Source organism: Chelonia mydas, chromosome 25, assembly GCF_015237465.2.
Source record: "Chelonia mydas isolate rCheMyd1 chromosome 25, rCheMyd1.pri.v2, whole genome shotgun sequence".
NCBI classification, from domain to species: domain Eukaryota; kingdom Metazoa; phylum Chordata; order Testudines; family Cheloniidae; genus Chelonia; species Chelonia mydas.
Window position 1 is genome coordinate 5,191,599 of NC_057858.1, and position 26,116 is coordinate 5,217,714.

A 26,116-nucleotide genomic window follows, 5' to 3' on the forward strand; every position below is an offset into this window, starting at 1 on the left:
TGGAGCTGGGTCCAGGTGTGGATGCCCCCAAAGTTCATGGAGAGGCTTGGAGGTGGTTGGCTTGGGGCCATCTCCGGTATTAGCTGGTGATCGGGCCTGAACCAGTGCTCTCTGATGCCAGTAGATGTCATTCCATTGACTTGAATGAGCTTTGGGTCAGGCCCAAAGTGCCCCCTGGGATGACATTTTCAGCTGCATGACAGAGGCAGTGTGGTCTAGTGGACAGGCCCCCTGCCTGGGGAGTCAGGTGACCTGGGCTCTGTTCCCAGCTCTGCCACTGAGCTCCAGAAAAGACCCCAAGAGGGGCAATGACTTGCCCAAGGTCATGCAGCTGGTTAGTGCCAGCCAGGTCTAGAACACAAGTCTGCTAGCCGGTGCTGCCCTTTGCATGCAGGTGTCAGCCCACTGGGTGCTCCTAGGGCCCTAGCGGGTGTCTGTGCACTCGAGTGACAAGTGCTTTGCTTTAGCAATGCCGATAGATGAGCATAGGTATCGACCGGGGGCATGCTGAACTTCACCCGGGAAAAAACCAGGATCTCCAGTCTATAAACCTCAGCCTCCTTAATCCTGTCCTCAGATTTGTGTTCCCATGGTGTTCTGGGTAATCCTCTTTAGCCTGGGGCACTTTTCCTGCTTCGCTCTGCCAGGGCTCCAGCATGGAGCAAGGGGAGCCCATCCAACACACCCTTGGGCTCCCCACTGGCTTTTTGGAGCCTCCACGGATGTCTCAGGTCAGGTAGATGATTCAAGAAAGAAGCAAAATAAAAAGTCTCCCTCGTTTAAGGCATTACTAGTACGTGGGGATCTGGGTTTAAGAGGGTTCACTGCACAGTCTCCTGCAACTGATCAAAGAGGAGCCTAAGGGGTATCGGGGGAGGCATTTCCAGGAGAGAGGGGGACGGTTTCATGCCATTGGACAAGGCCCGGGTGAGACCTCATCTGGAATCCCGTGCACAGCTGTGGTCACCCACGTCAAAGAAGCTGAAGTCAGGCTGGAGCCGGTGCTGAGAAGGGCTCTCAGGATGAGCAGGGGAACGGAGGCCGATCTTACCGGAAGAGACTAAAAGAGCTGGGCTTGGTTAGCGTGGCCAGACAACGGGGGAGAGGGAGGCGGTGGCTGTCTATAAACACATCGGGAGGCAAACCCAGGCAGGGAGAAGAGCTGTTGACGCTAAGGGCCGATGTTGGCACAAGAACAAATGGGGATCAACCGGCCAGGAATAAACACAGCCTGGAAATGAGAAGAAGATTTCTAACGGTCAGAGGAGGGAGGCCCTGGAACAGCCTCCCCCTAGGAGCTGGCGGAGGCAAACATCCTAATGAGTCTGACGATGGAGCTTGACAAAGGTCAGAGTGAGCAGGTGTGAGATGACGGGGCTCCTGCAATAGGAGTGTGACCCGAGAGGTTTGACCGTGTCTGTCCAATACGGGGCACAAGCCCAGCAGTGTTGCTGCAGGAAAGGCAGAGTTGCCATATGCCAAACGAGAGGTAAAACTGAGGTCCCCCGGGGCTGTCTTTTTGAGTGAGAAAAGGAAAGTTACCCTCTCCCTGGCCAAAGCGTGACTCATGCAACTCTATTCGGCCTCCCTAACTGGCGCTGCAGTTTCAGTCGTGGCCAGGCTTCTTCTCAGCTCCCCGCCTTCCACTATTGCTGTGTGCTGTTAAAGAGGGGCCCTGTGTGGCCCCAGAGGTGGCTGCTTTTCAATAGTGAGTGAAGGAATCGTCTTTCCTTAGAGCGAATCAGGGGAGTAAGGAAATTCCTAACTTTAAACCCAGGCTAGATGGAGACCCCGCAGGCTCACAGGGATGGTCCCAACAGAAACCAGGGCCCTCCGGTGCTGGGTGTGGCACAGACACAGAGCCTGCCCCAAAGCACATACAATCTAAAGAGTCAAGACAGGCAACGGGTAAGGAGAGAGGGTCACACAGGGGGTCAGTGGTAGAGCTAAGGATTGAACCCTGGTTTCCTGGACCAGGCTGTTTCTCCATGGCTAGCCTGACAGAGAGAAAGCTTCCCTCTGGCTCACCCCGAGAGCCCATCGCCAACTGCCAGGGCCATCGATTGCATAATGACGCCATCTGCGGCTCCCAGGGGCTGGGCTTCAGCCATTAGGAATCCAGAGAGCAGGATTTCCCCCGGCCAGAGCAGCCGATGGAGCCAGCCCGGCTGGGGAAGGCTCCCCCGGGAGGAGTGCTGCAGCCAGGCTTCGGGAGGGAGTGTTCAGCCCATGGCAGCAGAGGCTGCCCGCACACTGCCGGCCAGAGGGAGCCTCTCTTTATCTGCAGAAGAGCTCAAGGTTGGGCTAGTGACACTTCAGAATGAGCGGTAGGGTCAAGGCCCTGGTCCTGCCTCTGCTGGGGACCTTGGCACCCGCCGGGCAAACAGGAGTCACGTGAGTGCAGATTTCACCGAGCTGGGCCAGCCCTGGCCTGGCGAGGCCGGGCACTGGAGACTGAGACCAGCAGGTCATTTCACACAGGCCACCGCCCAGGTCTCAAAGGTTAGCAGGATGCAGCCTCTTCACACCAGGGGATTTGGGCCAGATTTTTAAGGTACTTAGGAACCTAAAGATGCAGAGCGGTGCCCGGGTACTTCTGAAAATCTCACTAGGCGCTTAACTGCATCTTTAGTACCTAAATCCTTTTGGAAATCTGACCCTGCCAAGGCAAAGGTTCATTTCTGACCCCTCAGCCACCCCATCCCCACAGCCTGTCCATTTTAGGTATCAGTCCAGTCCTCATTACCAGAGCTTCTGAGCACCTCGTCATCTTTAATGTATTCAGTCTCACAGCCCGCCTGCCCCCCGAGAGGTAAGGAAGTTCCATTATCCCCATTGCACAGATGGGGAAACTGAGACAGAGAGTGACTAAGGCCCAGATCCTCAAAGGTATTTAGGTCAATGAGAGTTAGGCACCTCTGAATACATTGGGTGATCAATGGAAGTTAGGTGCCTAAATACCTTGGATGATCTGGGGCTAAGTGACATGCCCAAGGACCCACAGGAAGCATGTGGCAGAGAAGGGGACTGAGCCCAGTGCTAGGCTGGCACTCTGACTGCTGGACCATCCTTCTCAGAAACCTGCCAGCTCACAGGACAGGAGTTCAGCAGCCACAGCATGACCTCCTGAGCCACCCGCCTACTCCAACAGCAGGCCTTTGCATGGATGGGCTGGTTTTTCTTGGTTCCAGGAGCGTCAGTAGGAGGACAAAATTAAAGAGGTTTGTTCCAGAAGCTGGGATGAGCCTCATGGAAAATTCCTAATAACAGGCTTAGCTTTTTAACCTGTTCTTGGGAGGGGTCTAACAAGAGCAAACAATTCATAATTAGCCCGACTAGCCAGGGGAGATGGCATAATACCAAGTTCCTATTACTGGGGAGAGAGACAAGGCGGGGCAGGTGATTTCTTTTATTGGACCAGCTTCTGTTGGTGGAAGGGACAATCTTTTGAGCTTACACAGAGCTCTCTGTCAGGTCACAGAGGGGATGTCAGCGCTCCAATTAAACCCAGGGCTGGCCCATGTCAGCTGACTCGGGCTCCAGGTTCTTTAATTCCGGTGCAGACATTCAAGCTCGGGCTGGACCCCGGGCTCTGGGATCCCGAGAAGGGGCAGGGTCTCAGACCCTGGGCTCAGGCCCACCCCCAAACGTCTGCACTCCCCGTAGCCCAAGTCAGGTGACACAGGCCAGCTGCAGGTGTTTAATTGCAGTGGAGACATAGCCAGAAAGCTTGTCCCTTCCCACCAGAAGAAGGTGGTCCAGTAAAAGACCTCAGCACCTTATCTCTCATATCCTGCGACCAACACTGCAAGCAAGATATTACTGTTGAGAACAGCCTGGGCGTTGCTTTCGAATGCCTGCATGGAATATTTCTTGGTCTGAGTAGGTACATTTACCTGCATCCTTCTCCTACAGGTCTCCCCAGACCACAGTCTGAGGGGAAGTGTAAGTTCCAGGCGCAAGCCCCTCTAGGTCTGTATATGTTACGCACGGAGGGGCCAGGAGACAGGAGTACAGCAGACTGATTGGAGAGTGAAAGCAGCCCTTTGATCTTTACCTTCTTGCAAGCCCATTTCAGATCAGCTCCTCCAGCCTGGAGTCCGACTCTGTCGCCCACCAGTCGAAGGGGTGGCTGGGAGGGCTCCAGCCCAGGCCCGTGGCTCAGCTGCAGGGATGTGCTCCAGCGCCGAACCCCTCTCCAGGTGCTTTTCCAGCAGGAGCCCCTGACACGGGCATTCTGGGATGGGACGGAGGCATGTTGGGGTGAGAGGAGCTGTTGCTAGAATAGTCCCAGGCCCTGGCCGTCCCCAGCTGCTGCAAGCCCCCGAGGTGAAGGTAGATTGTTAAGGCCAGAAGGGTCCATCCAGGCTGCCTAGCACAGGCCAGACATCCTCCCCCAGCCATTCCTAGATAAGTTCCTGGAGGATAGGTCCATCAAGGGCTATTAGCCAGGATGGGAGGGATGGGGTCCCTAGGCTCTGTTTGCCAGAAGCTGGGAATGGGCGACAGGGGATGGATCACTTGATGATTCCCTGTTCTGTTCATTCCCTCTGGGGCACCTGGCACTGGCCGCTGTCGGACGACAGGATACCGGGCTAGATGGACCTTTGCTCTGACCCAGTGTGGCCGTTCTTATGTTCTAGGGGCCAAGCCAGCCATGGGCAGCCTCTGGCTAGGGGAAGCTCAGGCCATCTCCCCTCAGTGCCTGTGCCCAGCCCACAGAGGGATGCATTCCCCGACTGCACGTAACTTTCCTGAGGGGCCCGAGTCAGGGGCCCGAGTCAGAGGTGGTGCAGCTGGGTCTGGGGGTGTCTGAGCTGACATAAGGCAGGAGGTTGCTGGGGGACAGGCATGCGTGACTCCAATTTAGTATGTGGGAGGGCAACAGCAGCTCTGGGGCAGAGTGGGGCTGGCGCTGGGGCAGAGGCTGGAGCTGGAGCAGTCCGGAGCCGGGTGCGACGAGCAGCTGGGAAGAGCGAGGGGGACCCTGGGCAGTGGGCCCAGTGCAGGGAGACGCCCCCAGCCAAGAGCCCTTGCAGGTGGCACTGGGAGAGGGACTGTAAGCCCAACGGGGGCAGGCAAAGGGCCCTGCCACCCAGAGCCTGAGGGCGTGTGGCCACCACCAAAGCAAGTGTCTGACCCGCAGCATCCCTGCAGCTCAGCTGGGGCCTGGGCAGGGGCCTGGGACATATGAGGAACAGACTGCGAACTGCCCTGATGTCCCAGAGACGCAGGCTGTGACGTCCTCGGGCCACAGAGCAGGGTGACGAGTTTTCCTTTAGCCTTTCCCATTTCTCCTTATTTTTTAAAATTGATTTCTGTTTAATAAATTGTACGTGCTTTGAATTGTATGTAATGATCAGTGGGTCAGGGAAGCATCCAGTGCAGAGAGAGCACCCTGGAGTGGGGACACCCTAGCCCCTGCCCTAAGTGACCATGCCAAGGTTGGGGGTTGAGCCACCCCAGAAACCTGGGCCCAGCCTTCTCAGGGTTACAAGGGCTCTGCCACACCGGAAGGAGGAAGGGGAGCCCTCGAGGTCAGGCAGCGTCTGGGTAAAAGGGAGTGGGAGCGAGGACTCAGATCTTTTCGCTAGCCCATTTCACCGGGGTTGTGTGAAAGCCAGGAAAGTTCCCCACACTAGCGGATCCATTCTCCCACTTACATATGCATTGTTCTCTTCAGGTTGTGCCCAGAGGCCCCGGTCAGCGACAAGACCCATGTGTGCTAGGCGCTGTCCAGGGGTGGGGGTAGCTCGCTGTCCCAGTGAGCTTAGACTGAGGCTCCCTCCTTAGGGTTTTTTTTCCTTTGGAGGCTCTTCAGCTTGTGCCCCTCCACAGAAGCCACTGGAGAATGGGGCAGACGCTCTGTCTCTGCTGGTGGGGTTGCACAGGTAGGGCTAAGCCAATGTCGTTTCACCTGTGCAAACCCACAGTGCAGATGCACTACATGGGGCTTGCACTAAGTGTGATTAACGTGCAAACCCCTTTTGCACAAGCGTGTATCCATGAGAGATTTCCATCAGTGTAATTACATGGATTACCTCAGTCCAAATTTCCTTAGTTTAGACAACCCGATTGAAGCTACTCCCTACCCCTGTTAAATGCACTTCAGACATGTGCTGTACATCCAAGACACTTTAAGATCCATCTCACTATTTGCAAATACTGTTTGCAATTCACCTGTTTGTTTGCACCCATTCTTTTAGTTTTGCAGCCAACCTGCTTCGCAGATTTATTTTAATAAAAAAGATTCTGTTAACACGCACAAAGAATAACTGAAACCCAGACAGACCTGCAGAATCACATAGACCCTTGCAGCCAGAGCATGTCAGAAACGAAATACAAATTATGTGCAGGGGTCAGGCACTGAAATGCAACCAACTCTGGGGTGGAACAAGGGAGCTGATAAGCCCTCCACAACTGAACAGGCTAATATGTCCAACTCCTGATTAAAAGGAAAGAAAAAAAGTGTATCCAGTGGAAAATGCAAGGGGAATTTAGGTCAGCAGAATGTAATTAGCCAAGTTGGAATTTGGCCAGGAGGGCAGCTCTTGTTTTGGTTTGCTTTATCCCAACGTTGTAAAGTTTTTATTTCTCTACTTCTCTGCTTCTGAATAATTACTTCCTCCCCAGCTGGGTGAGCTTGACCTCATTGCTGATTTCTAGAGCTGTCTGTTCCCTTCTTTGATATGGATCGATCCATACCCTGCTGTTGGCATTACTTGGTTATATATGATTCCCCAAATTGTCTCAAAGGGCACAGCAGGTGCCCTCTCCAAGGGCAAGACATCCCGCATGCTGCCTCACACCCACGTTCTGTCTCTCTAGGTATCCCTTCCGCATAGGCTCTGAGCGCTTGCGGAGAGAGGGTATTTGCTAGTGGGCATCTTTCTTGTTTTGACTCAGTCTGGCACCCAGGAACTGCACCCCAAACGCACATCAACCAAAGCCACGGTCTCTGTCAGACCCAAACAAGAAACCTCCCTCTGAATCACAGCCAGCCCCCCATGCCCCACCTGCCCCGCCAGCTGCAATCATTCAAATGATTTTCAGCGAGGCTAGGGAAGTTCTGATCAATGGTTGAATTACCGCATCCAGAGGGATCCACTGGGTTACATGGCTGGCAGCAGGCCAGCCAAGAACATTAATCCCTCGAAATGTTGGCAGATGACCAGCATGGGACAGAAGTTCCTGTTGGGCCCCATGGGACTGGGTATGCCCTCATGGGACTGGGTGTGCCCTTGGAAACCAGAGCGGTAGCACGCCAGTTTTGCTTCAGTGTTGTTTTTAGATGGTGGACAGGACACCTCAGAGAGTGTGGGGTTGAGCAGCTAAAATATATACCTAGGGGGGAAGCCGGATTCCTTCGGCATCAGCTCCTGTGTTGTGCCTGGCAGGGACTCCCACCCAGCTCAAAAGGGGAAAGACCTGCTGGGCTTTGCTCTGACACCATTGACAATAGCCTCACTGACCATCAGGGTGTGTTTGGATTGAAATGGTTCCAGGGGCTAGTAGGGGGGTTGGAACCTTTCACATCTAGGAAGCAAACCCTACCCTCTATGACGCCATCGTCAATCCAGAGTGGTTCCCTGGAAGCCAGTGGAGTGACTCCGCATTGACACCAGTGTCACTAGGAGCAGAAGTTAGTCGTATGTCTCCCATTTCCATCTAGTCCAAGTCTGTAGGAATCAAGAGGCGTTACCCATCTCCTTAGTGTCCAGTGGCCCAGAGGTGAAATGAGAAGGGTGGTCTCAGCTTCATAAACCCTCTTCAGAGTTGGGCAAGATACACCCGGGTGGTGGCTTGTCATCCCTCCCATGTTAACCAGAGATTGTCTGGGATAGGATCTAGGGGTGGAGGCTGTACAGGGGAAGAGCACAGGTGCTGGTTGGTGGGCTTGGTGCAGATGATATTCTTTCATTTGACCCAACACTGTCCTAGTACATCAGCACGCTCTAGGAGAAACTGTCTCTGAGACATGATGGAGGCACCATCTTCAAGCCAAGCCACGATACCAAAGGGCATGGTCCCTTGTGGCCATTATGGTCCTTTTAGCAGGAATCAGGTTTTTAACTCCTGTATCCCAGCCAAATCCCAGTTCTGTTCTGCCTCCTTAAAGTTCACCCCTGCTCTTTTCATTGGATACGGCAGTTGTCTCCTTTTGACAGCATTGCTGTGAGCTTCCAAGCAGTGGCCGTGTTCCACCCCAGAGGTGGCTACATTTCAGTGCTGAGTGAAGGGGTCTCTGTGTATGGTCTGTGATTAAAAAGGTACAAATCAGTACTGCTTTTCGGGCTCCAACTATACCAGGAGTGCTCTATAGCTGTACATAGGTAAGTGTAAATGACTAGATACGGTGCCAGTAGGTGACGCTCAAGAATATCCCTCATAGTTCCTGGTTTTTGTAGGATCGACATAGTTTGTTGTGCATTGTGGAATGAGGATAATCAATGGGACACAGTAATACCAGGGTACAAAATATATTGAAGGACAGAACAGGTCGTGCAGCTGGTGGGGGAGCGGCACTATATGTGAAAGAAAGCGTGGAATCAAATGAAGTAAAAATCTTAAATGAACCAAACTGTACCATAGAATCCCTATGGATAGTAATTCCATGCTCTAATAAAAAGAATATAGCAGTAGGGATGTATTACAGACCACCTGACCAGGATGGTGATAGTGACTGTGAAATGCTCAGGGAGATTAGAAAGGCTATAAAAACAAAACACTCCATAATAATGGGGGAGTTCATCTGTCCCCATATAGACTGGGTACACGTCACCTCAGGACAGGATTCAGAGATAAAGTTTCCTGACACCTTAAATGACTGCTTCTTGGAGCAGCTGGTCCTGGAACCCACACGAGGAAAGGCAATTCTTGGTTTAGTCCTAAGTACAGCACAGGATCTGGTCCAAGAGGTGAATATAGCGGGACGACTTGGTAATAGTGACCATAATGTAATTAAATTTAACATCCCTGTGGCGGGGAAAACACCACAGCAGCCCAACACTGTAGCATTTAATTTCAGAAATGGGGACTACCACTCAAGAAAGAGATGTTGAAGTCATTGTGGACAATTCTCTGAAAACTCAGCTGAGGTCAGTGTGTAAATTATAAGTAATAGCAAGGAAATGCGTTAGCTTATGTTTTGTTTTAGCTTGTGAATTTTCCCTATGCTAAGAGGGAGGTTTATTCCTGGTTTTTTGTAACTTTAAAGTTTTGCCTAGAGGGGAATCCTCTGTGTTTTAAATCTTATTACCCTGTAAAATTACCTTCCATCCTGATTTTACAGAGGTGCTTCTTTTACTTTTTTTTTTTATAATAAACTTCTGTTTTTAAAAATCGGATTGGTTTTTAGTGTCCTAAAAACCCACGGGTCTGGTCTGTGCTCACCTGGTTTACCTATTTGGTTGGTATATGATTCTCAAGCCTCCCCAGGAAAGGGGGTGAAGGGGCTTGGGGGGATAGTTTGGGGAAACAGGAACTCCAAGTGGTCCTTTTCCTGAATCTTTGTCTAGCTTACTTGGTGGTGGCAGTAGTACCAGTCAAGGACAAGGAAGGATTTGTGCCTTGGGGAAGTTTTCAACCTAAGCTGGTAGAAATAAGCTTAGGGGGTCTTTCATGCAGGTCCCCACATCTGTACACCAGAGTTCAGAGTGGGGCGGGAACCCTGACAATAAGACTGGGACTTTTCAGCTTGGAAAAGAGATGACTAAGGGGGGATATGATTGAGGTCTATAAAATCATGACTGGTGTGGAGAAAGTAAATAAGGAAGTGTTATTTACTCCTCATAACACAAGAACTGGAAGTCACCAAATGAAGTTAATAGGCAGCAGTTTTAAAAAAAACAAAAGGAAGTGAAACTCCTTACCAGAGGATGTTGTGAAGGCCAAGACTATGAGAGGGTTCAAAAAAGAACTAGATAATTTCCTGGTCCATCAATGGCTATTAGCCAAGATGGGCAGGAATGGTGTCCCTAACCTCTGTTTTCCAGAAGCTGGGAATGGGTGACAGGGGATGGATCACTTGGTGATTACCAGTTCTGTTCGTTCCCTCTGGGGTACCTGGCATTGACCACTGTCAGAAGACAGGATATTGGGCTAGATGGACCTTTGGTCTGACCCACTATGGCCGTTCTTATGTTCTTACTGCAAGTGGCTTCCTCAGTGTGGTGCTCTTAATACCAATGGGGTGCAGTGTGCTATAGAAATTTCAGTTCCGGGTCACCATGCAATGGCTTACCAGTAATAGGCATTTTTAATTACAGGTGTGGCGTGTTTAGTTATGTAACCCTCATGCTTTTGTTTTCCGTCTACTGCACCTTTACATCTCTAAAGCGTGGCACAATGAGGTCTAGGTTAGTGATTAAGGCTGTTAGGTGCCACCCTAATAATAATTAACAATAATCATGGTCTAGTGGATAAAGCACTGGTCTAAGAGAGCTGAGGTCTATTCCTGGCTCTGGCACTGGCCTACTTAGGCAAGCCACTTCCCCTCTCTGGGCCTCAGTTTGCCCATCTGTACAATGGGGATAAATGATACAGACCTCCTTGGTAAAGCCCTTTGAGTGCTACAGCTGGACAGCGCTATGTAAGAGCTAGGTGTAATTAAGGACTCTGCTGTCTGTGGCCACTTTGTGCTAAGGCAAACACACACTGTGCTCTCTCTTATGGAGACTGCTTTGGTTCCTTGTTGTTCTCTTAGACTCTCCTGTTGTTTGTTCTCAGAACAGAGGCGAAGATCATCACCTGCTTTTTCTCAGGGTGGGTTAGGAGTTTAAAAAGCTCTCAGCACTGCTTTTCCGTGGCGGGAATGCCCCTCTCTCTGAGCTGCCAGGACTACCTTGCCAGAATCACGAGACACGCTCTCAGGACTCTGGTGGAAGCATAGTCTATAAATACCGAGCGGATGTGTCAGCCTCCATCTACGTCTGTGTCTATCCATGCGGAGAAGGCTCCGAGGAGGAGGCGAAAGGGAGGGAGGAAAAGAGCGAATTCGAACAGCGTTAGAAATTAATCGGATCCTATTTGCTCTCAGCAAAATCATAGGCAGCAGCATCTGAGGACAGCAGGGCGCGATGCACCTCCCTCCACTGCGCTGGCTCTGCTTGTTTGGGAGCGCCTGTGTACTCCACTCACCCAGGGCAGAACAACTTCCATTACTTTGTGTTTCACTTCCTGTCCTGGAAACCCTTGGGGTCCGGTGGGGAGTCAGGGGATAGTTAATTGCCCATATGTGTTTACATGGGTGTCTGAGGGCTGCCGGGGGCCCGATTCTGCAAAGAACGTGGACTATTTTAGTGGTAATACTGCCTAGCTCTTTTCTTCGGGCGAGCTCAATGCACTGTACAAAGGGAGGTCAGTATCATCACCCCCGTTTCACAGAAGGGGAAACTGAGGCACGGAGCCAGGCAGCGACTAGCTCCGTGTCACCCAGCTGACAAACCAGGACTGGGGGCTCCTGAGTCCTAATCTAGGCCACACTGGTTGCCCTCGAATAGTCCCATCCTGTGCTCACTCAGGACAGATTAACTTGAAGCACGTGCTCTGCTGAATCAGGACCATAGTCCTCACCACGAGCAGCGTGGGAAGGGGGCTGTTTGCTGTTTGAGGTCCATGCACCAAACTCACCTTGTGACCTAGACCAACATTCGAACCCAGGTCCAAGCCTGTACCGCCTACGCACCCACCACATCCCTCCGTCTCCTTCCTCTCCCCCAGCCACTTTGCCCCAAGTTCCTTTCCTCCCCCAAATCTCCTCTCTCTCCCTTCCATTGACCAAGGAAACTATTGTGGGTATTATCCCCTCCAAGCCTCAGCACCCTGCCGCACCCAGGGCCTTTGCACAGGAACTGCACATGATCATATGGCAAACCCATTCCAGGCTGTACTTAGCTGATGAGCGCGTTGGGTAAGACTTTACTGTCACGGGTGAAATAAATCTGTGTGAAACAGATTATATAAGGGGTGGGGACAACCCTGGCTGCCTGAGCTGGGGCAAGGTTCGCACTGAGGCTGGTATAATGTAAAGTCCCCAGTCACCAGAGTTACGGAAACCAGGGCTGTGAAAGACCTACGGCTGTAGTAGAGACTCAGACACTTATTCCCTGCCAGGATTGTTCCATGCACCATATTCTCCACTGCTTTGTCCAATCTCCTGGAGCTTTCAGCACTTCTCCAAGGAGATTATTCCGCAGGCTGCTAGGTCTCATTGCTTCCTGGCTCCAACGTACATTTTCCAGTGCTCCGAAGGCCTGTTCCAGGGGTAATACTCATGTCGACCTCAGTGGGCTTTGGCTCAGGCCCCAAGCCATCCCAACCCCCGCCCCCCAGCTCTGGGCTAGTAGTTTGCCCTTCTGTTGGAGGAGCTCAGATGGATTTGCACCCAGCAATGCGTGGGGCAAACACATAGCGAGAGACAGCCCCGGTCCCAGCGAGCTTCCTGTTGACAAAGGGCAGGAGGGGAAACAGGCACAGAGTAGACAAGGGAGTTGTCCAAGGTCACCTGCAAGGTCAGTGGCAGAGCTTCCCCCAACCCCATTCTTGAGACTGTTCAGGTGTCTTCTCTCCATCCTGCAGGAATGGCCCTTGGGCGGTTATGCTAGATGCCGGGATTGTTACCTGGGCAGGTTGCCTTGAACCCTCTGGGATCTGTCATTCCCTCTCCCTCGCACTGGGCGGAGCTGCTGGTCCCTCTTGATGTGGTTATTCTTTGGCTTTGGTTTCCTGCCGCGTAGCTTCCAGATGAGTCATCCTTTGGCTAAAGAAGCTTCTCAGATGCTGGCACTACAGTGTTCGTCTTTCTGTCTGGGAGTTGAAGTAGGGGGAGCAGGGAGATGGGAACTCCCCCACCTCACAGCTCCCCCACCTGTCCCTGGCTGGTGCAACTCAGTCTCCCTTTCTGTTTCAACGTCTATTGACCCCTGCCCCTGCCCGTGATCTAATAAACTAGTGTGAGCATTGCAGCATTTGAAGAATGGCTCCCCAGAATCTACCAGGGCTTTGCAATGAACCTGGGGCCAGGCCATGAAGACCAGCCTTCCATGGTCCCACCTTGTTTTGCCATTGGAACCAGCATTCTTGCATTGCACCTGGCAAAGTACAGCGAGTCAAGGGGAATAGGGCATATTAAACTCATCCTTCAGTCTTTATCCCCCCACTTCACTCCCCAGCATGGCAAAGCACATCAGCAGAACTTCCAAGCCTGCCAGGGACTTTAGATGACAAGTTTCTATTTAACATGACTGCTCACGCTCCGCTATCCCACTGCTGACACCACCGTTTTAAGGCATGGCACACAGGAGCACTAATAAAAGTCTGGTCTTTGTGTCCAGGTCCCAGTCAGCTGGCATGGGTCGGGGTTATAAAAAGGTCCCGGGGCAGTAGCCACTGATGCCAGAGGCTACCCCCACCAGGTCACACAGAAGCAAAAGTTGGAGCAATGCCATTGCGCATGCAGCATGGGATCCCATTGGACTTGTACCCTCTGCTGCAGTGCTGCATTGCAGGCTCACACATGTCAGGGTCTCTTCCGAAGCTGCGGAGGACACAGAGCAGTGACCTCCACCCCGCAGCATTCACTCTCGGCTCTAGGAAACAGCAGCTAGCCTCGGCTCTTGTACAAAGACACTAATTATACAGGCCCAGATTCATGATTAAGATTATTTATTGTTTGTATGACCGTAGCACCTAGGAGCCCTAGCCCCAGACCGGGACCCCCTGTGCTAGGTGCTGTATAAACACAGGACAAAAAGACAGTCCCTGCCCCAGAGAGCTTCCAATCTAAGTGTAAGACAAGAGACAACAGATGGGGGAGTACAGGGAAGCAATGTTTCGTTATAATCTCTTAATGTTTCATTCTTAAGCGTTGTGGAATAATAAGCAGTTTCTAGGTTCTATGGCCAGAAAGGACCATTCTGATGATTTAGTCCAATGGTTCTCAACCCATGGCCCACGGGCCATTAGTGGCCCAATCAGCACACAGCTGCAGCCCGTGTGACATCCTCTGGGCCATCCAGGTAGTGTATAAATTGTGTGGATGCGGCCCACACAACGCACAGAGAGCGGCATATGCGGCCCACAATGGTAACTAGATTGAGAACCGCTGGTCTAGTCTGACCTGGTGGCACAGGCCCGAGAATCTCACAGCTGATTCCTGCCTCGAGCCCATCACTTGCGGCTCAGCTAGAACACAGCTTGTAGAAAGACAACTGTCGCCGCTAACACGCAGGCACAGATGCGTTCTTTAGCCCTCGATCCGTGGCTTTTTTAAATACAACTTTCCCTTTCTGTCAGTCTCAGGGGTTAATGTTGGACAGGTCCCCCTCATGGGTTTTAAGGTGAAGGGAGAAATTGAGGATGGCGGATGTTTGCATGCATGTTACAGAGCCTGGAGCTGCAAACACTAGGGCTGACGTGTGTGGCTCCATGCTGAAAGGCTGATCCTGAGACACGGTCAGCGGGTGGAGGACCCTTCAAGAGAGAGTGGGAGGAGAGCACCTGAACTAATCACCTGCTGCTTAGCTGGGCTTGCAGGAAGGCAGCTGGGCCTTATACATGGCAAGAGAGGGGCAAGGCAAGGCCCGCACTGGTGGCATTCTCTCAGCCCCAGGAGGTCAGGGAAAGAATGACATAGAGAGCGGCTGGGAGAGTCCTGAAGGAAGCAGGTGGGGAAGCTGCTGAGAGCACAGAAACACAGGCCCCAAGAAAGCAGAGCTGTGCAGCCTCCTGACAGGCCAGGGAGACTTTATTTTGAGTCTGGGCGGAAGAGACTTTATTAGGACTTAATAGAGTAAAACCAGCCAGCAGGAGTCACTTACAGGGCTGGCACATCATTTTACACGTACCCAGTACCTTCTGCTCCAATGGGGCAGGGATCAGGCACAGTGACATCAAAAGAAGTTGAGAAGCCCAGGACAGGCCCTAGACTTCAGCAGGGCTACCTACTGGAATAAACCTACTTGTGGGGGAAACTGCCGGAAGGATCAGGCCCTTCCATGTAATCCAAGGGTACGCATGGGTGGCTGGTGGTGCAGGTCTGGTATGACAAGCCCTTGCCCAGGTCCTCTGGCTTTCCCCGGTTGTCCTGTTCATTCATTTCCCCTGCGTTAAAAAAGAAGCCAGCCACCAGGCCTGATTCATATCAGAGGGGAGGGCGTAAGAAGAGGAAATATGTCTAAGAAAGTGGATAAAGGGAGCTGAGGATGCAGGAGAGAGAGAGAGAGAAGGGGGCGGGGCGCAAAGTGAAACTGACTTGAGGTGGGCGGGGTCTGAGCAGGGTTTGTCATGTGAATTTCCACATGCTCCATAGGCTCCAGCGGAAAGTAGGTTAACAGAGCTGTAGCAGGGACTAGCAGCCCAGGAGAGGGAGAGAGAGAGAGGGGCAGGTACCTAGAGTGGCCGAAGAGGAAGATCCAGTCACTTACCCATAATTAGGAGAGCAAAACAGCACCACAGAACAAGGACCCAATCCTGGAGACTTGATTTATCGAAGGAATTGCTGCTGTCCTAGGCACCTGCGCTACCTGTTTTCATGATATTCTCAACACAGTCCTAATACCAGAAAGCCCCAAGATGCGAGGTAAGATTATTATGATGCATGCGTGTCTACAGTGCAGGCAACTTTTGCTTGGTCACACAGATGACCCTTTTCCTCTTATTACCAGCCCGGAGACACTGAGCTGTGCATCACTTCCACTTGGATAGCCAAGTCCAAGAACTGTATCCTTTGTGACTGTTAAAAAAGTCTGGAAGATTTTTTTTTTTTAAAGTGCACTTGAAAAAGCACGCCGCAGATTGTGACTTGTAATGTATATTGTTTGGTCTCTGTGTGTGGAGAGCTCTTGGAGAGATTTAGCCTGTTTATGTATATTCCTGAGGGGGTGGGGGGTTGGACTTTCTTTCTTGTAATTTTTTTTTTGTAAGTTAGAGTGCACATTTCCCTGACAGTACGGTTGTTTTTGTGGGATTTGGACAAAAGATACAGCCACCCATCGCTTGGCGCTCAGAACACACACAGAATCGTGGGGTTTTTTCTTCTATACTCCAAAAGAGCTGCACGGTATTTTAGGCTCTGGGCAAAGCAGACAAGGGAAAATATTTTTCTACTGCTAAAGTTGTTTGTTGCTAGGAGGGGTTTGAAACTGACTGTCCATTTGCGTGGAGATGCATATGGGTAAATCTGACTTTTTGCAGGGGGAGGGGGGGTTTGAATCGTTTGTGATTATGAATCCAATTCTTATTTGTTTTGTTCCATTTTATGCACCAGCTTAGACCCCACTTAGGATTTCACTGCTAGGAAAAGCTCTTAAGCTCCTTTTCAATATGTTGCTCCTGTTATAATTTGATTTTTTTGGTGATTATTAAGGATTTTGATTATTTTCCTTTACAGGAGGGATGGAAGGGGAGGCTGAAAAAGTGTTTTGAAGCAGGTGATTTCATATGAGGAAAGAGGGGGGGAGTTAGTCTTCATCTGGGGGTACACTTGTCTGATAATATCTGACTTGGTCAGAAGCCATTGGCATGACGATCTGACAGTTCAAATCCCCCTTCTGTTATTAATAAAGCCTTCCTTTTTTTAAAACAATGAGAATAGGAATCAAACGAATTAGGTGCAAGGGGGGGAAGATTGAGGAGCGAGAGATTGCATTGGGAATGATCCTGCAGGAAGTAATGGATACAGCTATAAGGCTTGGGACTGATTCTGCCCCCAAAGCGTAGAAAGGGTCCGATGGCCGCTGGCTGAGGATTGGACCCTTCCTGCTGGTCCCCCCGCGGTAGATGTATAGAGTGTGATGGTCGTGTTGTGCCGATTTCTTTCCTCCTTTCAAGTGATTTTCTGTTTCCATCACGTTCTGGTGACTTTCCTGGGATCGGTGTTCCCTGGGTGGCTATCTGAGGAGCTGTTGGACGTTAGTCTGTGTGTGTGTGTGTGTGACCAACCTCACACAACTCCTTACATAGATACATATTGGCCTGATTTTCCTCTTGCCGCAGAGGTCTTCGTTTTCTCCATCTCCCTGCGCCCCGTGTCGCCATTGGCACCAGCGTGAGGCGGATGGAAAATGTCGCCACATCAGAGCAGTGGCGTTCTACACGCAGGGGGTACATTGACAGCACGGGGCGCAGGCCGATGGGGAATTGGGCCCGTGTGGCCATCGATGGCCTTTTCTTTCTCGGCCTGACGTCCAGGCTTGTTGACGGGGAGGAGAGTGTTAACGCCCTCCCAATTAATAACAACGCCTAGCCATTAGGTAGCGCTTCGCATGGCCAAAGCACAGCATAAACAATGAGCACTTAATTAGCAGGGGGGTGAAGTTTCCTTCCTTTGCATTTTTGGAGGGGTTGTTAGTTGTCTCGGCTGTCTGGAGTGACGCCGATTTACGCCAGTGGAGGATGGGTGGCCCGAGATACCTGGCGAGCGCAGGTTGGGTTCTCCGTTTGAATTCAAATAAAAAATTGTCTTGATCTGAATTGCCTTTTCACCACCTCCTGTGTACGGATACCCTTCCCTATTAATTATACTCAGCTGTTTGTTCTCTCTGTGGCTTTCCTCACCCTTCCCTGTTTCAACTAGCTAGGACGGCATTCTGTGCAGACTGAGACGCGCGAGGCTCACATTGTATAATCCTATTGGTTTTATAAAGCTCCTGGCCTCTTGTTTTGAAAGCCAGCATGGCTAAGAGTGTGCTGTGGGCTTGGCAAGTATTAGAAGTTGTCCTAGTGACCTAGATCTGTCATTGGAAAATCAGAAAGGGGGGGGGGTGTAGGAGGAGCTTCCTTTCCCATTTATACAGCATGTGTACACTCATCTGGGTGAGAAGGGACCTAGCTCGAGTTACTCCGGCATTGCACGCAATGTGGAATAGTCGGTAGTCTCGGCCTTCCTGGAGCTACGAAGGGCGTGCTTCAGCCAACACACCCACCCTGTGCTAGGAAAGAGATCTTGTGTGCCGGGACCCCAGTGCTGACCAGGATGGGAAAGTAACTCTCCCCACTGGGTAATAGCCAGGGAGCCAGTTAGGGCAGCACCAAATGAGGCTTAAAACTCACCGAGGAGATGTGTGGGTGCAAAGATGATGATGGCTTGGAAGTTTCAAAAAATCTGAAGAGAATTCAGCACCCAACTCCTATTGCAATACAGCAGGACTTGAGTGTCTAACTCCCTTAGTCTGGGATTTGCAAAAGAGCCCGTACGCCCCTACCCACAGGTATACTATGTCAGATAACAGTAGTGATTCTAGACGCCGGCTGGTGTGTATGGGGCTGTACAGACAAATAATGGGACCCAAGTCCCTGCCCCAAGCCGCTTACATCTGAAGGGCCCAGCTGCGTCACCCTTACCCCCATGAGTAAGGTTTTCAGGATCAGGCCCTCGGCTTATGTAAAAGAAGTGTGTGTTCACATGAGAGCCAGGTGTGTTTGTGTAGCGTGTCAGTGCATATGTAATATCTGTGTGTGTATATAATTTGGGTGTCTGCTAGGATTATGTGGGCTGGAATGCAGTTTATATCTCCTCGGCTAATGCTGAGCCACTGGGAAAATGGACTCCAGATTTAAGGTTTCAGTGGCCCCGGTTGAAATGTAGCTGGCTGACCTTGGCAGCCAGCTGGTATCTGATACAGACCGTGTGTGTGTGTCCATGCAAGGATGGCACCTTGTCAGTATCTCTGAGCGCTGGCTGGTATGTGCGGGCCCTTGCAGTTCTGTGAGAGTCATTTTATAGCCACGTGCGCTGTACGTAAGCACACCTGGCTCTTGAGACGCTGCCTAGCTGAACACACCCTCTTGATTCTCTTATGTAAAATCTGGGACGTGGTGAAAAGGCTCCATGCGCTTCACTCTCGCCCTGCGGTGAATTTGGATCTGGGCCTAATGTAATAGCAGGTTGCGCTGCATCAAAATAAACAGGACCGTGCGTCCCTCTCCAACCGATAGCCCCGTGCCGGGGATCTAACTGATGCGGTTATCTAAAGCAAACCGCCCGCTGGTTCGCTTCCCTCTGAAGCCGCGATACAGAGGACAGACCATTTCTGTGTGTTGCACCCTGGGGCTTCCCTTTGCCTCAGATCCCCGTCGTCTAGAGCTGGCGCTGGTGACCCAGGCTCACAGGGTCTGACCCCCACAGCTGGCCTCTAATGGGCAGAGTGACTCATGCCCTGGCTAGCACCGTGCGGGGGACCTCTGAGCGGCCGACAGGTGGGGAAGCTGTGCTCAGAGCCAGGCTGCTGCACCTGAGGTGACGCCTGCCCTACCCAGCCCCCCACATGGCAATGCCTGGATGCGCGTTGGCCAGCCCCCCGTGCAGAGTTCCTGCCACCACAAGTGGTTTTTTCACCCACCTATCCGCAAGTCGGGCACGGCATCATGGTCTTCGTTCTGGCCGGGCACCGCCTCGCTGGAAACAAGTCAGGGAGCCAGCACCAGGGCACCTGCACCCAGGTGCCTTATGGAACATCGGAGCCGATGTCCCCCACCCTCCGCCCCGAACCTCCGGCACTGTTAGCTGAGCACAGGTTTGCTCGGCGAGCTGCACAGACCCTTCCCAGCAGAGGCTCATCAGGAGGGAGCTGCTGTCCCTTATCCCAGGGCCCCTCCACCTGGGCATCACGAACAGCTGTCAGGGAGTCACGGCCACCCTGCCCTTCCCATATGGCTAACTGAGATGGGGGGATAGTGCATGGAGGGGGGTCACACCTTGTACTGCAGCGATTGCCCCAGCACTGTCAGCCCCGATGGGAGACAGCTGCGCCGTTCTGTTTCTAAAGGAGAGCCCGCTGCTTAGTGAGCTCAGGAGACGAATGAGCCCCGTCTGAGCTGCTGTCAGCGGCTGGGCTCTGTTCTAGCCCTGTGGCTCTCACCCTTTCCAGACCGCTGTCCCCCCTTCAGGAGTCTGATTCGTCTTGTGTCCCGCACAAGTTTCCCCTCACTTGAAAACGACTTGCTCATAAACTCAGGCGTAAACGGACAAGTGTCACAACGCACTAGGCTCTGAACAGTTGCTTCTTTCTCATTTTTACCATGTAATTATAAAATAAATCCTTCGGGATATAAATACTGTCCGCACAGTTCAGTGGATGGTACATGGAGCAGTATGAACAAGTCATTGTCTGTGTGACATTTTAGTCTGTACCGGCTCGGCTAGTGCTTTTCATGTAGCCTGTTGTAAAACTAGGCAAATCTCTAGATGAGTTGATGGACCCCCCGGAAGAGCTCTGCGTACCCCTGGGGTATGCATACCCTTGATTGAGAACCACTGTTCTAGCACATTTAGCCGAGGATCTCAAAGCACATTCTTGAACCCTGGCTACCCCTTGGTCAGACCTGTTGAGCCTCATATCAGCTCGCTTATGCCAGTGTAGCTCTGTTAACTTCAGCAGAGTGGCTCCTCGCCAGTGCGAGAGGTGAACTGGGCCCTTCATCCCCAGGGAGGAACTGAGGCAGAGAGAAGGGAAGCAGCTTGTCCAATGTCATGGCGTGAGTCATTGGAATTGAACCCAGGAGTCCTGATCACCAGTCCCCCCTGCTTTAGCCTCTGAGCATCACTCTCTCCAGAGTCCCTCTCAAACTCCACTCAAGGTGTCAAGGAAGTTGGAGCGACACCCGTCAAACAGATGGGAAAAGCTGACAATCCTGCTGCAGGGCGCGACTCACAAACTGCGTCAGAGCTTCAGTACGGTGGCAACACGAACTGATGATTCCCAGGCAGCCAGTCCTCTTGGCACCCCGAGTAGGGAGGGGGAAAGATTCCCTCTGCTGTGAATTTACATCAGCTGGGCTCAGTTCTGTCCTCACATGCACAGACACAACTCTCCAAGTCCTGTCCTTCAGCCGTGAGCCAGGTGTCCCAGGTGCTGCACAGACGTGTGTGTTGAAAAGACGGTCCCTGCCCCCAGGAGCTTCCAATCGAAGGCCTTGTCTACACGAGAAAACGGTACCAATGTGACTAAACTGACTTAGAAACTGACTTAGCTACATCGAATGCATCACCAGAGCAGGGAGATCTTCTAGGGATTGAAGAACACCTGAGATATACTTCACGTAAGCTGGGAAGAAACCAACTGATGCTAAATCGGTATTGGGCGCTCGGAAACCGCGTGCACACAGAGAGATGGCACTGATTAAATTAAACCGGTTTCTAACCAGACTTAGTTAAACCGCTTAGGGAGGTCACTGCTGCAGTGCAAACGAGCTGCTCTTGCCTGCTTAGGGTAGCACCCCCCTGGTTCTGACCTGGACTGAAGAGCTGTTCAAGGCAGAGAAGAAGCACCTGCCACAGTCCGGTCTCGTGGAGCAGGGAGATGGGCCTGGAGCAGGGGGGTCATACATCAAGCCCCAAGCCCCTGCTGCTCCTGAATGCATGAGGCACTCTTGGATTGGGAGGCTCCCGTTGGCTGGCGGGGTCCCAGCCTGCACTGGGGGGTGCTCAAGTCGCTGGGGGTGTGCAGCGGCACATCTCAGAATCAGCCCCCACATCTCTTCGAGGTTTTGTTTTCCTCCTGCACTTTGTCAGGCTGATGACGACCACCCCAGCCACCCAACCAGCTGGGACGGGCCTTCATTATTAACCATGCCTGAAGTTTGAATGGCAAGCGAAGAGTCCCCAAACAGCCTGATCCATCCCCAGTGGAAGGCAGTGGTGTTCCACTGGGGTGCAGCGTCGCTCTTCCCCCGTGACCCGGCTATTAAAAATTAACCGAGCACTTAGGTGTATCAAGAGCTCTCCCGGAGGGAACATCTGGCCTGGAGCAGGGTGCTGAAGTAGATGGCCCATTGATCTGTAACGGCCTGGAACATCTCAGCTCAAAGACACATGTAGAACCGGGGAGGGACGGAGCCACTGGGGGCGAATTTGCTGGCTCTGAGCATGAAGGTGGGACGCCAGGAACCTGGTGGGTGACTACCAGCCTTTGGGGGGAAAGATGCCCCCTACCTTGCTGCACTGTAGCCTAATCTCTGGATGGCCCCACATCTGGCCACTGGTGCGGTGGGATAGTGGAGATACAGGCCAAGGGGTCTACAGAGCCCTGCCCACCTACAGCAGTAACTTTGTGGCTGTTACACAGAACTTCCCAGCAACAGTAGGGATAGAACCCAGATCCTGCTGATCCAAAGGCCCAGGGCCCTACTACTTGAGCTAAAGGAGAATCTTAGGGCAGGGGTAGCAGTGTAGGGGCTATGACACGCATCTGAGAAGTCCAGTCCCCACCCAACAGAAGGCAGTGGGGCATGTACACATTAGCCTGTTCTTGGTATGTAATTGGATATCTCGGGTGGGCAGCTGAGCCTTGAAAGCCGCCAGAGGCAGACACTCAGAGACCATAGGGAATGCAGTGTAGAGGAGTCGATGGGGGATCACAGAGTTCCCTTATATCGCGTTCCTAGAAGATACAAACAACAACATATTTAATCAGAGCCACTTTAATTTTTTCTTGGACGTCTGTGCCCTGAGGCCACTGGGCTCCTCAGCAAATGATGATAAACAATAATTGCAGCGAAAAAGGCCCACGTGATCTAAGGAGGAGCAAAGAGCAGAGAATTAAGGGCGGGTTTCAGACTCTCCCCATTTTCTTGGGGTGCAGTTGCCAGCGAAGGGCAGGACCCATGGCTGTCAACGTGCACATTAGGGGTGTGAGTGCTGTGGTTAGACCTGGGAGTCAGGCTGCCTGGGTTCTAGCGCCGATTCTGGGAGGGTCTAGTGGATAAAGAAGGGGACTGGGAAACACAACTCCTAGGTAGCAGCCCCGGCCCTGGGAGGGCAGTATGGTGTAGTGGTTGGAGTGGGAGTCAGGATACTGGGTGCTGTTTCCAGCTCTGGGTAAGAGGTGGGTCTAGTACTTATGGCAGAGGGGGCTGGGAGCCAGGACTCCTCACCTGTCCTGATTTCCAGTAGTTCGAAGCGGTGGCTTGGAATCCCAATGCTTGGGCTCTGTTTGCGGGGCTGGGAGAGGGCTGTGATCTCGTGGTCTGTGAAGTGGGGCTGAGGATGCTAGCACGCTGCTCCCAGCACTGGGAAGGGAGCGGGGGCTAATGGTTAGAGCGGCGGGGCACTGGGCAGCAGGTGCTGAGTGCTGGCCCTGGCTCTGCTAGTGAGGTGTGTGACCGTGAGCAGCTTTCTGTGCAGCGTGGGTCTCCCGGCCCCCCAGCTCACAGGGGCTTCCTCATTAAAGCCAATTTTCCGCTCAGCCAAAGCCATGCCAGTGCTTCCCCCCCCCCCACCTCTCGCTAGCGAACTTGCTCTCTCTCCCCGCCCTCCACCACCACGACCCTGGCCCGTTTCCTCTTGGCATGAGCTGAGCCAGATTTGCATTCCCCAGGCTGGCTGGTGGGATTGCAAAGAGCCAGGGGCTCCTTCTTGGCAGCAGGGAAGCCGAGGAAGTTACCTCTTGGGACATGGGGAATCTCGGCTGGGCTCTCCAGCGGGGAGACCCAACCAGCCATCTTTCCGCACACCTAAGCCTCCAAGATTTACCCTGGACGAGCCAGCCAGCAGAGGAGGCTGGTCATGGCCTCTTGTACCCAACATCCCAGACCGCATCCTCCTCCAGGGAGCAAAGCTCCCTCGTGGGGCTTCCGTGGGGCTGAAGCTGACAGCATCCTCCATGGAACAGCCTTCGCCCCCAGGGAGCTCACTGAGCTGCTCCGTCGTCTTCCTCATTAAAGCCAATTTCTCCCCTGCCCCCGCTGTCTCCTTGGCCGGAGCTGTGCCCCGTTATGCAGCAGTGGGATCCACGAAGGCAAGGGGGGAACAGACACTAATTGCCACTCGCTTCCCCTGCCCTGTTCGGAGGCATTGATTCCCCGCAGCAGGATGGGGCAGGGACCTACTTTCCCCACAGGCCTGCTGGGTAATTAGCTGCAGCGCCACAAAGCTGCTTGCCCCCACGGTGGGTGGAAGGATAACGCTTCCCGGGGGGCCTGGGCACTGGCTCCCCCAGCACTGGAGCAGGTACTTCAGCCCTGTGGCGCGGTTTGCTCATGACGCCCTAACCAGACTCCTCCAGTAGGAAACGAGGCCAGGGAGGGTCAGGGTCTGATAATGGCAGTGTCCGCTCCGTGCTGCCCAAAGCCCCCGCAATGATGCATCCCGCACCTGAGAGAAACCCCGCATCCGCGTGGGGCACTGCACTTGCAAAGGGGGGAGCTGGGCCGAGGGCAACCGATCCTGTGCAAAGGGGCAGCTGCGTGGTCTAGCGGTTAGGGCAGGGCCCGTAGGGCCTGCCTGCGATCAGAGAGCAGTGGGGATCCCCCACGCTGGAGGCGCTGGTGGTATTATTAGCACCTTCCATCCGAGGCTCTCAAAGCGCTTTTGAAAGGCGAATAACTTTCTATTTTACAGATGGGGAAGATGAGGCACAGAACAGGGCAGTGACGCGTCCCAGGGGCTGGCTCCTCAGCACTGCACTGGCTGAGGATCCTGCGCTCGGGGTAGAACCTAGGAGTCCTGATTTCTGCTTCCCTCCCCCATAATCCCAGAGCATCCCCGTGGCACAGCTAGGACAATAAACCAGACCTCCAGCCTCCCTGTCACCTTCTGCAACCACTAGACCACACAGCCATTGCCTCCAGCACCCCTCCGCTGCATGCGTGTCTCATAACCAATAGGGAGTCTGGGGCTAGATTACAAACTTTCCTCCTTTCTGTTCACCCACCAGATGTTTCGTAATTACATCATCCCTGGAGACACCATCTGATTTAATTAACCCCAGCCCCGCTCCATGCAATCTGGGCATTCAGTTATGAAATAACAACAGAGAGTCGGGATTCAATTTGAAAGGGTCTCGTGTGGCCACGGGACCGCTGGGGTCGTCTAAGCCTCATGCGGGTGGCTGGGATTTATGAGATTGATTCCTGGTGGGGCAGTGACAAAATATGGGGGACATGGAGAGGTGACGGGGGGAGAGGCAGGGGGACCCAAATCTTTACAAATCTTTACTTCTGCTGGGATTTAAATGGGAAAGGGAGCCAGCTGGGGCCCAGCTGCTGGGATTGTCTCCCCCTCATCTGATTCCCCAGCCAGCCCTGCAATGGCAAAGCAGCTCCCACAACGTCTGGCCAGCCAGCCCGTGGGGGATTTCCTTTGGGGGATTTCTGGTTCTCGCTCCACCTCTGTTGGAGGATGCAGGGAGCTGCAGTGCTTGAGTTGAGGTGTCCTGGGCCCACAGCGGGGCAGGGGGCAGAAGGGAGGGGATGCAGGGGCACAGGGAGAGGCAATAGCACAATGCACACAGGTCAAAGGGGAAACTGAGGCAGGGAAGCAACTTGTCCCCAGTCCCGCTGTGAATCAGTGGTCTAGCTGGGAGCCCTGATTCCTAGCCCCCTGCTCTGACCGCTCGGCCGTGCAGCCCCCCAAGCAGGAAGGGAATGGGCGCTCTCCCTCCCCTTCTTTCCTCTCTGGTTCCCCACCCTCCATCCTCACACAATCGCAGCCCCTCGCCAGCCACGCTGCTCAGAGCAGGACGCCACGACTGACAGCAGGAGGCGCTACTTCAGCCCAGAGAGCGGGAATGCACAGGGCCCAGGAAGGAATTACAGGCCCAGCTCCTCCTCGTGGAGATCTCGGCGCCTAATTCCCAGTGAAATCAAAGGTGCCCAAACCCCTTTGAGGAGCTGGGCCATAGGCTTTGCCAGGGAGCCTTGTCCCAGCTCCAGCCCGGATTGTCTGCAGAGCCCTTTCTCTCTTTGTGTTTCCCCTCCAACCCTTGGGCCGGTAGCGATTGTAAGCTCCTGGGGGCAGGGACTGTGTCTCCCAATGTGCGCGTACAGCGCTTAGCACAACGGGGCCCTGACCTTTGTCGGGGCCTCCACGCGCTTCAGTAATGTAAGATTAATTATGAGGAGCCCCTCCTATCTTGCCAGCAGAAATCAATGGACCCTCTACCGTGGCCTACCCCAGGCAATTTCCATGTAGCATGAGATCCTGCCATAACACACTGATACTCCATTGCGCCCAGTATCCTGCCTTGGACACTGCTACAGGATGACCTCTGTGCTACACTCCATTGTTCTGTACATTGGGCAGAGGGAGTTCCTTCCTGACCCCAGCCAGCCATCAGCTCATGCCCTGAAGCATGAAGGCTGGTCGCCCACATTACTGTGTCCCTAAGGGTGACAGATA

The 26,116-nt window shown here is 53.0% G+C and overlaps 1 protein-coding gene across 1 annotated transcript in view; it reads left to right on the plus strand.

Annotated features, from left to right (window-relative positions):
- Positions 1-14,505: 14,505 nt before the first annotated feature.
- The window catches only part of LOC102940776 (nuclear receptor ROR-beta), a 39,194-nt gene continuing 27,583 nt past the window's right edge, over positions 14,506-26,116 (plus strand). Inside the window, exon 1 of the mRNA XM_037885740.2 lies at positions 14,506-15,580. Coding sequence (XP_037741668.1) covers positions 15,574-15,580 — 7 coding nt within the window. The 5' untranslated portion in view covers positions 14,506-15,573. The remainder of the gene's footprint in view (positions 15,581-26,116) is intronic.